A 14740-nucleotide genomic window follows, 5' to 3' on the forward strand; every position below is an offset into this window, starting at 1 on the left:
AAAGCTCTGTAGCAATCTGATCTTGCCCCCTGTGGCATCTAAGCCTATGATTAAGGGTCTCTTACCGTTAAGCAGGCTGTAGGTTGTTTGAGTGACAAACTCAAACGGAGAGTCACAGGTCGTGGGAGTGGCATGTGAGTCCTATGAAGTAAAACCACGCATCAGTATGTGGGAGTTTGGAAATAAAAAGCCCTGCCTTCACCATGGATAGAAAAGCACTGCTCTAGGGGAATTACAGCCCTCCAGGTTGGTTTGACATGTGGCATTTTGTTAGCTACTTTTCCATTGGTCCTACTACTAATTGCTGTATTAGCACCGGTGAACATTGAATGACAAAAGCATAATTGTACTGCACTAGTTCGTGCAAACTTGTAAACAGAGAAGCACTATGTACTCAACCCACAGTTGCCCTTATCATCCTCAACTGTTACAAGCATCTACCAGTGACAGATAAACTCATGACTTTGTTCACAGAGATGCCTGAGAAGTATGTTTAGAAGTGGTCAATGATGGGCACTTGGGGTGGCTCAGTCAGTTGAGCATTTGGCTCTTGATTTTGGCTCAGGTCATGATCTCGGGGTCTTGGGATTGATCCCCACATCAGGATACATGCTTGGCAGGGAGTCTGCTTGAGACTCTTTCCCCCCTTCCTTTGCTCTTCTCCCTGTTCTAAAATAAATAAATCTTAAATAAAATAAAATTCTTTAAAAAAGCAGTTAGATGATGATCATTTTCTCGCTGAGCCCCTCTTGAATTCCACGAGTCCTTCTGTCTATTTTAATTAGTCCTAGCCTGATATTTTTCAGCCCTAAACATGGGGTCTCTTTGTATCTTCATGTCTTGGTGAATCATAGGAACAAAAGGCTCTTAGCTTATACCTGCCCTTTCTGTTTCTCGCTAAAAGGTCTCTTTTTTTTAAATAGGAAAATATATTTGTTGATCGTTCAAGGATGGCCCCGAAGACTCCAATAAAAAATGAACCAATTGATTTATCAAAACAAAAAATCTTCACTCCAGAAAGAAACCCCATTACTCCAGTTAAGCTTGTTGACCGACAGCAGGCAGAACCATGGACGCCCACGGCTAACCTGAAGGTGCTCATTAGTGCCGCCAGCCCTGACATAAGAGACCGAGAGAAGAAAAAGGGACTATTCAGACCTATTGAAAACAAGGATGGTGCCTTTACAGACTCTTTGCAGGTAAACAGGCTATATCTTCTGGCTTTATAGATTTTTAACATTTTTACTTGATTATTTAAGTCATAGAATTCTCAATCCTTCAGTTACTATTGAGCCAAAAGCAGTATTAAACTACATGCTTTCTTTTTTTGTTGTTTATTTGTATATTCTTGCTATTGGGGGGATTTAATGGCATGTCAAATACCTATAATGGTAAAATACCTTTAGGTAGGCAGTATCTTTCATCTACAAATCCCTGTTTTTTATAGATATCAAAATATATCAAAACTTAATATCTTATTTATAGCTAAAATGGAATTCTTACTCTGTCTCATTTTTTTCACAATGAATGCTTTTTTCTCGTCTATATGCTACTCCCTTGAGTACTCCTACTACACATTTTAAAACTGACAATTATTATTTTAAAAATAATTTTTAAATAATTTTTTTAAAAATAACAATTATTTAAACAAAACTATAATTTTGATTTAATACGGAAGCTTGGACTTTTTTTTAATGTTGCCACAAATTATAATTTTGCTCCTATTTTGAAGGCAATAGTATATTTTAGACCTGGGAAAATTCATTGTTTTTATATATGTTCAGTTCTTTGGTTTGGGGCCTTAAAGTTAAATCATCTTTAAGTTATCTGTCCTCTAGGGAACCAGAGCTATTGAATAAACAGCATCTCTATATTTAAAAAAAAAAACAGTGGTCAATAATTTTCAATCTCCCATTAAACTTCTCAGATTTGTTAAGAAAAGTCAGTTATTTCTCCATTTTTCCTCCTTTGGGGGATTTTTTCATGCTATAAATATTACCAAAATGAAGAAATTGGGACAGGAGAAGAGAAAAAGATGTCCTGAATCTGGTTTTGGGTGCTAAAGATATTATGTACATAATAAGTATGTAAATATGTGTGTGTGTGTGTGTGTGTGTATGTGAGCATATATATATATAAAAGTATATTTTATATGACCAAATATTCTATCAAAAGGTAATAAAGAATACATTTAAAGAAGATATTCCTCAGTAATTTTTAAGAATGTAAAGGGACTCTAAGACCCAAAAGTTTGAGGACTACCATTCTAGGGTATACATCTAGTATGTATGTGAAATTATATATACTAGATAGTGAAATTATACATACTAGTAGTGAAATTATTAAGTCATTGGATATGCAAATATTTGCAAAGCAATTGCTTTCCCAAGTATGAATGAACATTTATCGATCCACATTCTCTCTGACATTTGACACTGTCAAATGTATTAATTTCTGCCAACCTAATGGCTATACAGTTGTGTATTTTTGTAGTATTCACTTGCTTTTCCTTGGTTACCAATAAGGCTATCTCTTTCCACATGTTTATTGGCCACAATTTTTTTTCTTCTGTGAAGTGTCTATTCACATAATTTGCTGATTTTAGTTGGGTTCTTTTTCTCCATGCTGATATATAAGAGTTTATTGTATATTCTTGAAAATAAACCTCTATCAGTTTAATGTGTTACTTTTCACTTTGGTGTATATCTTTTAACATGTTACTTGTTGTAATCAATTGTCCCTGAACTATTTACTCGGTCCTTCTTGTTCTCCCAAGTTGGGAGTGCTATCTCTGTCATCTGTTTCTTGGCTATCTTTTATTCCATTGGCCAATCTATGCATCCCTACACCAATAACATATTGTAATAAGCATTGGTATCAGGGAAAGCAAGACTCAACTTATTTTGCTTCAGAATATATGGGCTATTCTTCACCTTTTGTTTTTCCTTATATACTTCAGATTGGATTTTAGTTGGAATTGCATTACATGTAGATTGATTTGAGAAGAATAAATCTGTTTACGGTAATGCACCCTCCTATCTATGAAGATAGTATATTTCTCTTAAGTTTTAAGTGCATTTCTCAAAGATCTAAGTTTCAATATTTTATGCAAATAGATTTTTGCTAGATTTGTTCCTAAAAACATCACTCATATTGTTATTGTAAATAATGTCTTTTCATTTCATTGTTGTTACTACTGTATGGCAATACAAGTGATTTTTGAGATACATTGTTTTGCCTTTACAGCTACATTGCTAAATTCACTCATTATTTTTAATAATTTGTCTGAGATACTTATGAGTTGTATATAAACAATCATGTCTTCTGCAGAATGAAAGTTTTGCTTATTCTTCTCTAATCCCTTGCCTCACTTACTTTTTCTTGTCCTCGTGCACTGGCTAGGACCTTCAATATGGTGTTGAAGAAGAGCAGTGATAATGGGCATCCTTATCATTTTTCAGATTTTAAGGAAATGCTTTCAAGATTTTCCCATTAAGACATGTGTTTGCCATTGGATTTTTTTATGGATACACTTTTTATTAAAGAAGTTCTCCATTTTTAGTTTTTAAGGCATTTTTGAAAATCGTGAATGAGTATTAAATTTAGCAAATGCTTTTTCTGAAAGCTTTGAGAAAATCATATTTCTCCTTGAATCTGTTCACTGAAAAGCCTTTTACTTTCTCAGGCTTGAATTGAGCCTTTTTCAAATGTGGGTTGATGAGACAAGGATACTACTCAGGATACTTGCCATAAAAAAGAATAAAGAGGAGTAAGACTTAGCTGCCCTTGTTCAGTTCCATTTACCCTTGGTCAGTTGTTAAAAGTAAAACACTGGTGACACAATGCAGGCCAGTGGATCTCAGACTTTTATGTTAGGAGGAATCACCCAAGATCTAGATTCAGATACATCAGGTCTGGGATACGGCCTAAGACTCTCCAAGTTCCTGGTGATGCTAATCTAATGAGCACATTAGTAGCAAGGGTGTAACAAGTGATAAACAACTTCATTTTTCACTTTTTAAGTTTTTAACCAAAAGACTCACCTTCAAGTTTCAAAGGAGAAAAAATTCAGCCCAAAGAAAACAATCAGTAAAACATCAAGAAAATTGGATTAGGAAATGTATTTTAACGAAAATCTAGCATGATACGTACTGAGATGTCCCCCTCACTTTGCTAATAACTCTCATTTCTCTATTCATTTTTCTTGCATTTTTCATGCAATTTCTCTATTAGGATGTTAAGTATGACATCTCTCCCCTCCCTTTTGTCTGCCCTTTGTAGCTTGATGTGGTTGGGGACAGTGCTGTGGATGAATTTGAAAAGCAAAGGCCAAGCAGAAAACAGAAAAGTCTGGGACTCCTGTGCCAGAAGTTTCTAGCTCGCTATCCAAGTTATCCCTTGTCAACCGAGAAAACAACCATCTCCCTAGATGAAGTTGCTGTCAGTCTTGGTATGTATCGTCAGATTACCTGCAGTCCTATCTGTAGTCACAGTGGGAAACCAGTTTCCTTGGGCAGGCTGAAGTCTTCGGATAGCTTCTCATTAAGCAAAGGGTGGGCTCCGAACAGTAAGGATGGAGGAGCAAGTCGAGCTGCCTTCTGTCATCAAATTTCTCATCCTTATACCTAGGATTCCAGGGAGTCTTCTGGCCCTGAGGGTCAAACAAAACAAACAAACAAAAAAAAGTTTTTTTAACCTTATAAAATATTTATATAAAAAGACTCACACTAAAAATTAATATCTCATTTTTAATTTCAAATTATTTCAGACAGTCAAAAAACACTTAAAAATGCCTTGGTCTTTATTTTTAATAATGCTTCTAAGAGTTCAGACCTGGTGTTATTTCTGTTATCAAACAGGATTTGAGAGCAAGACCATTGTGTTTGAAGCCATATACTAGCATATTCACAGCAAGCCTGAAAAACGAGGAAAAGCACATCTGGACATAACTCAAACAGCTAAACCTCATAACAAAGAGGAGTGCATGTGTTCACATGGCTTGGGTGTGTGTAATGTGCAGTGGTGTATGGGCTGTAGATAACGCAGACAGCCGTCTCAGGATAGAGACCCCTAGTGGACATGGGTTGCAGTTCGTCTCAGAGTAAACATTGTTGACATCTTTAATAAGCAGAAATCACAGTGGTAGAGGGTGTCCCCTTAAAAAACAAGGAGGTTGTACATACAGAAAAAAATAAAAAATCAACTAAACAGGCTGTATGATAGATTATATTTTTAATTTGGGGTTTTTTTAATTCTCTTTCTTCCCATAGCCCCGAGAAGTGTGTCCTAGTAGATGATTGTCAATCTGAATTATTCAAACTGATGGCTAAAATCATTTTAGTTACCAGATACTGAGATAATGAGAAAGCAATAGGTTATGATAGAAAGACCATGGGTTGAGCTTTGGGTCAGATGGGGTTGGATTTGAAGCCCAGTTCTCTAATTTACAGGCCATGAGAGTTTTAAAAAAGGTTAATTAACCTTTTCCTATCTATAACACAAGGATCACAGCGCCTTGCAGAAACTTAGCAAAGTTGGGGATAATATCAACAACATGCTTAACTTAGGGCCTAGCATGGATAATGCTACTCTTATGTGGAATAATTTCTACTCCACTCTTATTAGATATCCCTGCCCTCCTCAAATTGTCCTCAACCTCTAGGATGAGAAGCATGGTGTCTTGGTTGGGGAGCCCAGAAGTAGAACACATTATTTCGCATCGGTGCCAATGAAACAAGAAGGGGAAGGTGACCCAGTTGGATAGAGGCTTAGGATACACCCATTCGAGGTACAGGGTCCTAGAAACTAGTCTTACAGAGGGTGAGAGTAAAACAATAGCACACAGTGTCCTTCTCACTGGGATTCATGAGGCCAGCTTCCACCCTGTACCAACTTCTATCAGGGACCTTGAACTGATATCAGTGGGAAAACAAGAGATTGGATGTTGGAAGGCTTTGTTACAGATCTGGGGGTGAGAAGGATCAGACAGGAAACGGGACTCCTGCTCTCATGTGAGCCACAGATGCCCGTGTTATGGCTGGTCAGAGCAGAATTTCAGAGATTTTTACAAACAGCTTCTTAATGCGTCACGATCACCCAGACTTGCCAAATGACCTTGCCATCTCTCTTCCTGTGATGTCCAAAAACGGGGTCCCTTCTTTAAAGCTATTTCAGTGGTAACCATATCTTGGGGTTCAGTCTAAACTCCCTGCTCTAACCCAGGTCACAAGCTCTAAGAACATATGTTAACCAAGAATGTTCAGAGCATTTCAGCCGCATTATTTCTCAGACTGTGGTCCCGTGTAGATTTGACATGGATATTACAGGTAAGAAGTTAAAGAACTAGGGGTGCCTAGGTGGCTCAGTCAAGTAAGCATCCAACTCATTTTTGGCTCAGGTCATAATCTCGGGGTGGTGGGACTAAAACCCAGGGTTACTTCTAATCCAGCCAGGCTGACCTCAAAGCCCCCCAGGTTTAACTGCTGTATGTATTTTTGGTAAATGTGATAGATAGCTCTTTTGAGTGTTGGGAAAGTGGGTAGACAATTGATGAACTCTACACTCGGCAGGGAGTCTTCCTGGGATTCTCTCCCTCTGCCCCCCACTCCCCACTTGAGCATGCTCTCTCTCAAATAAATACATTCATTAATAAAATCTTTAAAAAAAAAAAAAAGAAGTTAAAGAACCAGGAGTGACTTTAGTAAATGGATAATAGCACAGCCTTAGAAATGAATTTATTGGGCTGAGAGATGTTCTCGATTATCTCCCTCGAGGACTCAGGGAAGCATGGTAGTGACCGTTAAATCCTTGGGGAGGCGTAACTAATGCCATGACCAGGATTAATAGGATTGTGTTGATCCAAAAGAAAAGGAAGGCTGGGTGCCAGGAAAAACCTTCCCGACAGAGCGAGCCCCAGAGTAACCTGAAGATCTTGAGACCTGTGAAATGGAACTTTTTAGTGCCCCAGCCTGTAAGCAGTTAAACAGTCCAGATTGAAAAGATGATTATCTAGGCAGGCAGCTGCCAGTGTGACTTTTATCAGCACCACCTATTAAACACCCATTGTACATCTTAAACATTCATCTCACCCTCCAAGTGGTCAGAATCTTCCTTTATTTTCCCCTTTTTAGGATGTCTATCCACTAGATGGAGAGGGAACAGTTTGTATCTAAAATACAAAATAACAACACAGCCCAGCATATGGCTGGCCCTGAGGTGTCTCAGTTGTATTCACATGACATTTCTAATGGGAAGGTTTATAGAATGTTACACTCTAAACAAGATGTGTTAATATATGAAAACAGACTGGAATAGAAAACCAGGCAGATCTGGACAAGGGGCCGCTCACGGCCCCTGCCGGCACCTTCCAACAGGCATCTGGCACTGAAGCCTGAGCTTCTGAGGGTGAAGAACCTTTCGGGGTCAGGAGCTGAAATGTTCTGGTTGACTGTGAAATGTGTCTTCATGCATAGGAAAGAACTTCACTTCACCTCTGAAGTTTTCATCATAATTTGGTCAGTTTTTTCTATTAAATCTTAGAAGGGCCAGAAGCTATGTTCACTGAGTCTGCTCTGATTATAGAACACCTTCTGGCAAGTGAGCAGAAAGAGGGCATCTTTGTAGCTGGACAGTTTTCTGGGAGCTGCCTAGAGGCTTTAGTTATGGGGACTTAGAGAAGAACAAAGGAGCCAGTGGGTTTCAAAAGCCTAAGGGCCTGTTGCACAACAGGCTGAGGCAGAGGAGGTTTTAAAATCTGTTTCTACTGTGACCTCTCAGGCTAGCAGGGATTTGGGATATTTCCGATGCTGTGTGGGAAGTATTTACAAAATAGTATACAAACAGTAGATAAAATTGACACTCTGTTGTAGACCCTGTACCTTTATGGCCACATTTAATCCTCATCACCTTATGAGATAAATATTAAGGCACAGAAAGATGAAGTGACTTCCAAGGATCACACAACTACTAAGGGATAGAGCAGGGTTGCTTCTAATCCAGGCAGTCTGACCTCAAAGTCCCCAGGCTTAACTGCAGTACATATTTTGGTAAATGTGATAGACCGCTCCTGTGAGTGTTGGGAAAGTGACCATGAACTTCATGGTCAGCCTGAATTGTACATGAAGAGTCTCTGTACTTTACTGCTGGGCTGTTGGGCCCAAATGCCCCTGAATGGGAATGGAGGGACAGGTATCAGTGGCCAAGAAGAACAAAAGGAAACTTGTATGTTATTCAGCCGTGGCTGTAGCTTCCTCCAGCAACTTGAGAAGGGTGCCCAAGCTCTTGACTCCTGAGTTGCCATTGCGAAATAGGAAACAAAATATTTGCCATCTGTTTTCATAACCAGGCCATTAAGAGAGTTAGCAAGATTATTATTTCACATAGTTCAAACTTCAGGAAAGGCTAGAATTGCCCAAATGAGGTATCATGCATTGGACACAGTTTATTTTATAGTCTGCATAATTAGGAATACAAGTCCAAGTCAACCAGTGTTCATCAGGCATCCATCAGACACTTTAGTTACATGTGGTGCTCAGTCCCACCTGTTTAAACATGCTGAAATGGTGGCGTGTCTTACCTAACAAGTCCAAAGAAACAACATACTACTGTTCATGTAATAGAGATGGAACTATCGTCCATGTCTGGGTAGATGTTTTATCCTAGCACTTGCTAAGCATTGGATTCCAAGAATAAGAAAGAAAAATAATTCCTGTTGCTTGTATCCTAAGAGGTTGAATTTTTAGAGCCTCTGCACTGGCTGGCCATTATACCGGGCACCGTGTAAATTAGTTTACAGACGCAGTCCAGGCCCTCAAGGAATTTTTACTCGAAAATGTTTGCCTGCATGACCGTCAGCTTCTATTTCACAAACAGGCGTTGAAAGGAGACGTATCTATGACATTGTAAATGTGCTGGAATCACTGCATCTGGTCAGCCGGGTGGCCAAGAATCAATATGGCTGGCATGGCCGACAGAGCCTGCCAAAAACCCTGAGGAGCCTCCAGAGACTGGGAGAGGAGCAGAAATATGAAGAACAGATGGCTCATCTCCAACAGAAGGAGCTAGAGCTGATGGATTATAAACTAGGAGAACGTAAAAAAGACGGCTGTCCAGATTCTCAAGATCAACAGCTACTGGATTTCTCAGAACCCGACTACCCTTCTTGTGAGTGCACTGGAGCCACACGAGTAAAGGCCGAGAGGGAGGGATGGTCTCTTCCCGTAGAAACTCACTGCTAAGGTGGGGAGTGCCAGATTGACAGCCCTGCAGGGAGATGCCCTCTGATTTGATCTACTGAAGAAAGGGAGACAGATGGCTCCCTGACTGGGCATCTCCCTCAGCCTCACTTCAAGCCTGTCTAGTGGCAGTTTGTTTGGTATTGGGTATTTTGGACCAAAGATCACGGACAGTGCTCCATTTCAGAATGACAGCCCCATGCTGACGTCCGTTTGTGAGCCTTTAAGGAAATTTTGCTCTGAAAGAAGCCATCTTTTCAGAGAATTCAATTTTTTTGCTTAGAGTAGATTACTTAGAAAAGAACCCCGTTTGGAGAACATGCTGATAAGAAAGATAGATAATCTCTCCTGTCATATGATGCAGCATTTTTTAAATGTATGTCTCCATTATTCTTCCCCGTCAGCTCCTATGTCTCCTCTCCCTGTTGTCACCATTGATCTCCATCATTCTCACCCTGTACCCCATTGCTAAGACGATAAAGTACAAGTGGCAATCACGTTTCACTTGCAAATACAACAGGAATGGAAACGTGGGCCTCGTTTTCATTAGATTTACTGCCTCGTGCGTTTTAGCACCACCCCCTGAGCCAGTTCTTATCCTAATAACCAGAGGAGACAGCCATCTGTCAGGGATGGGTCGCCTGCCTTCGACAGCAGCACACGTCTGATCAGTGTTTCGTATTCATGTCTAGCTTATTGTTTTCCTTCCTTCTGAAAAGCAATGGCAGGGCTGAGCGCCTACTGTGTTTCAGACAGTCAAATTATTGTAGGCACAGAGAAATAAAAACAAGCGTTCTCGCCCTTAAGGGAAGAGCTGATGTTCTGAAAATAGTCCCTGAAGTCTACCCTCTCCTATTTTCCTTCCCCATTAATCTTTTCAAAAAGTTGCTTCAGGAAAACTACCTCATGGATTGTATATTCTATGAAGTGGGAGTATAAAGCATGATGAGTGGTTTCAATTATGCGTTTCAGAGTTTATGCCTACTGGGGAGGAGTTGCACAGGCCATTAGAAAACCCATCTCAGGGCGCCTGCGTGGCTCAGTGGGTTAAGCCTCTGCCTTCGGCTCAGGTCATGATCCTGGGGTCCTGAGATCAAACACCACATTGGGCTCTCTGCTCAGCAGGGAGCCTACCTCCCCACCCCCACCGCCTGCCTCTCTGCCTAATTGTGATCTCTCACTCTCATAAATAAATAAAAAATCTTTGAAAATCTATCTCACTTCTTCGGGCACCAGGCTGCCTATAGGTAGAGCTTACAACTCTTGATCTCAGAGTCATGAGTTGGAGCCTCACACTGGACATAGAAATTACTTAAAAAGGAAAGAAAAAGATGTCCATCTCATTTCTTTACCAGCCATCTCTTTGTGATGTGTGTCCAGTAAGCTTCTGCCTGTTACCAGAGTGATCTTTGCATCTGCTATTAGAGTTCGCAGTTCTGGCAAACCCCAAGTACCGTCTTTCATGTGGTAAATTATATGTTTTGATGCTTTTGTTTCATTCCCTTTGTAGCATCTGCAAACAGTAGAAAAGACAAGTCTCTGAGAATTATGAGCCAGAAGTTTGTCATGCTGTTCCTCGTGTCCAAAACCAAGATTGTCACTCTCGACGTCGCTGCCAAAATACTGATAGAAGAAAGCCAGGATACCCCGGACCATAGTAAATTTAAAAGTAAGCTATCTTCACCTAAATTGACTTATCAGTGCAAAAAGGGTGGGAGTTCATGTGTTGATATTTTCTGCCTCTGAGATTGGAAAAAAAAAAAATTTTTTTTTCTTAAGAAGTGCAGTCTTTCCTGCACTCATAAAGGTTCTTGAAAGGTGCTGTGAGAGGTAAGTTAGTAAATACCAGAATTCCCATTAAAGTTCTGTCAGATGCCTTTTCCTCAGCAGTCAGAGGGGATGGTGGAAGCAGAATGCCATCCCACAAATGCAGGTCAGGGAGGGTGTAAGATACTTTGCATTTCTCTTTAGTATCGCTGCATCCAAGACGGAATGTCTGAGTTTTCTTTCCCCTTTTTTCCTCACCCCCTGCCTTCTCTTCTGATGGGTGGACATGAAAGTTGTCTGCAGGTAAGAACCAGAGGAATGACCAGGGTAGGGTAGGGGTGGTGGGACAGAGCTACTGGGCAAGGAGAGAGTTTCTGAGTTTCACACCCAGGGCATCTTCTTTTCCTGTCAAGCCTCGGTTGGAGCCAAATACCCTCGGCTACCAGTAGCCCTTTCAAGCCCTGGGAAGCCAGGAGCTCAGCTTTCTCTGCATTGTCTGTTTCCAGTGGAATTATAGCCAACCTGTGGGAGAAATGAGTAGATAAAATTCAGCTCTATCAGGATTGGGAAGAAGGTTACATCTGGGGTGAACGTTTGATGTTTCTGAACCATAATCACAGCTCCTTTGCTTGATCTTAGCCCAAGGTCATGTGGGTTTCCTACCTATAAATCAATTTCTTGAATAGAAATTACTTTGTGGGCATTGCCCTGCCTGTCGAATGCCTTACCACCCCTGCTGAATTTCTCTTCTAGTACCTGCATTTTCAAGTGTCTCTCCCCAGACTTCCTAAGACTCGGGGCATGCCCATCCCACTCCTCCCCCACTAGGGAGCCAGACACTAGGATTCAGGTGAGGAGCTACCTGTCATTGGCACAGCTGAACCTCATCATCATGACCCCCAAACCCTCTTGTGTGCCCCGGAGTGCAGCCTCACAGGAAGCTCTGGGACATCCCTGTCATTTTCACAGGCCAGCTGCCTGCTTGAGGCCTGCTGGAGCTGGTGCCACCACCTCCTGCTGGGAGAAACTCAGAGCAAGCTTTTGACATGCCACATAGCAGAATTACATTCGCTAAGCCTTTAATTACAGCCCCTGTCCCTCCCTTGGTGTTTTTGCCATCTCAGCGCTCCCTGCCTGTCACCAGGTGCCTCATACAAGGGCTGTGAAGTTGTGGAAGAGGAAAGACACACTGACCTTCCCTTAGAATGTGTCTTCGGACACACCAGATACATAAATCCCAGGTGACTGCACGACAGAGCCGTCGGCCTCTGCTGCACCCCGCTGCTTTCTGCTGGAGGTTTATATGGTGGCTGAGGAAAGTGACCTGTCACATCAACTAAAATATAGTGGTGTCACAGATGGCGTGACTATAATTGTGTTTTATATCTTTAAGCAAAGGTACGACGCCTCTATGATATAGCCAATGTTCTGACCAGCTTGGCTCTAATAAAGAAAGTGCACGTGACAGAAGAGCGAGGCCGTAAACCAGCCTTCAAATGGATCGGGCCTGTGGACTTCAGTTCCAGTGGTAAGGTCGGGTGGTTTTTTGAGGCATCTCTTTTATTTGCAGTCCCCAATTCCTGTTCCAACTCATGCATCTTCTACCCAGTGAGATTGATCTTCATTTCCATAACCCACGTCACATTCAAAATTAGTCTAGTGGTATCCCTCGAAATAGCGAACCTTTGTCTGTAAGTGGTGTGTGCCACAGCCCACATCCCGCTGGAAGGGAAGTCCTGAGAGCTTTTGACGTGGGAGTTTCTGTAACTATTAAATTATAGCTCATTAGCTTTTTTTTTTTTTTTTTTTTAATTTTATTCCAAAGCTCCTGGAAGTTTGGACTTAAGGATTAAAAATAACCCTTCTTATGAACTCTGGTGGTTTCTGCACCAGCAGAATAAAGCATTATTTTTCTTTGAAACTCCAGGTAATGTAAAAATTGTATCAGTTACTATCACGAAACGAGTATGTGGTAAAGATGGCTTCTAAATATGGCATGGATGTAATGAACACATCTTTGGTAATTTGTTTAACAGGTTACAAATGTCATAATTATACTAAACTAGAGCGGAAAGGGTATTATCTTCTCCTTATTTGATGGGTAATATCTGAGCAACTGGGGACTAGATCCTACTGTACCAGCTACTTTACATACAGCAATGCTGCCTGGAAAAAAAAAAGCCATTAAAGTTATTTTTAAATTACCCTTCCAATTTTGGTATTTGAGGCATAAATTCTTGCCACTTAACCCAGGCTTATAAAAGATATAGCTCTCTACCTCGCTTAGAATACATTATTCACTTAGGAGCTAGATGAAACCACTTAAAATCAAGTATAACTAATTCAACCCAGCAAGTACTTACTGCATGCGGACCGTGCTCAGCTACTATACTAAATGCCACGAGAGGTTTAAAGACGTGTATGACACCATCCCCGCCTGCATGAATTCTACACCTTTGCCGTTTTCCACTCCTCTGGCTTTGGCTTCTATTTCTTTCACCTGTGAAGCCCTCTTCTTTTCGACATGCAACTATTCTACTCATCTTTCAAGATCTGGCTCAAATGTCACCTCCTCCAGTTTTCCCTGGTCACCCAGAGCAAAGACTGTCTCTCCGGAGCTATTGTGATTTAATATTGTCCTGTTGTACTCAGAGAGGTTGGTACAGTCTTGCCATCCTTGTCCTCGCCGCCGCCGCCGCTACCCGCCCCCCGCAACCGCCCCTCCACCGCAGCTCTACAAATTTGAAACCAGACTAGGTCTGTTTTGTTTGGTTTTTTCTTTTTTTGAATTTTTAACAACTGCATGAACATCTAATTTTGCATAAGATATGATTCATATAATTCATCAATTTAAATTTAGTGCAGAGTTGTGCAATCATCACTGCAATTACTTGGAAAACAAAGTCACAGTCCCCAACAGAAACCTTGTGCACATTAGCACTTTCCACTTCTTCCCAACCTCTCCCCTCCAGCACCAGGAAAATAATTAATATATTTCCATCTCTATAGATTTACCTATTTTAGAGATTGCCTATAAATGAATCATACAACATATAGTCATTTGTGACCAACTTCTTTTACTGAACAGTATTGTTAAGGTCCTTCAACATTAGAATGTGTGTCCTTACCTCCTTGCTTTCCATTGTGGAATACCACACTGTTGTATGGACATGCTACATTTCCTCATTCAGCAGTTGATGGACATTTCGATTTTTTCCACTTTTTGGCTATTGTGAATGATGCTGCTTTGAACACTGATGTAGAAGTTTTGATATGGACATCTTATGCATCTCTCATCGGCATATCTAGGGGTGGAAGTGATGGCTCATATGGTAGCACTATGCTTAACATTTTAAGGAATTATAAGGAATTTTAGGGGGGAAAATTTAAGGAATTGACATTTAAGGAACTGTTTTCTGAAGAGGTAGATTCCTAATGAGTTAAAAGCAGACTTGGTCTTTATTCATCCATGATTACCTGTTAGACCCAGATCAGTGCTTTTACTTACTCTTGTTGATTATGAGCTTCTACTGAAGGTATAATTAGCATACATTTGAAAATTAGAGAACAATTAAGCAGTACACATGGTCGTCCTGGCTCTTTGGGAACTCAGGGAGGATATAAGTTACGTTTTAATGGACAAGACTGTTGGGTTTTGGAGGGAAAGAGAGCTTTTCAATTCAAGGAACAGACACCTAAAAACAAATTTGGTGTGTGTTTAGAGAACAATCGCCCTGATT

At 40.7% G+C, this 14740-nt stretch overlaps 1 protein-coding gene across 1 annotated transcript in view; it reads left to right on the plus strand.

The window, feature by feature from the left end:
- E2F7 (E2F transcription factor 7) overlaps nt 1-14740 on the plus strand; it is a 40111-nt gene that overhangs the window by 7379 nt on the left and 17992 nt on the right. The window contains exons 3-7 of the mRNA XM_082740400.1: nt 924-1199; nt 4282-4450; nt 8872-9162; nt 10744-10902; nt 12394-12528. Coding sequence (XP_082596526.1) covers nt 924-1199; nt 4282-4450; nt 8872-9162; nt 10744-10902; nt 12394-12528 — 1030 coding nt within the window. The remainder of the gene's footprint in view (nt 1-923; nt 1200-4281; nt 4451-8871; nt 9163-10743; nt 10903-12393; nt 12529-14740) is intronic.

The sequence above is a fragment of the Mustela nivalis genome (genome assembly GCF_964662115.1).
Source record: "Mustela nivalis genome assembly, chromosome: 7".
NCBI classification, from domain to species: Eukaryota; Metazoa; Chordata; class Mammalia; order Carnivora; family Mustelidae; genus Mustela; species Mustela nivalis.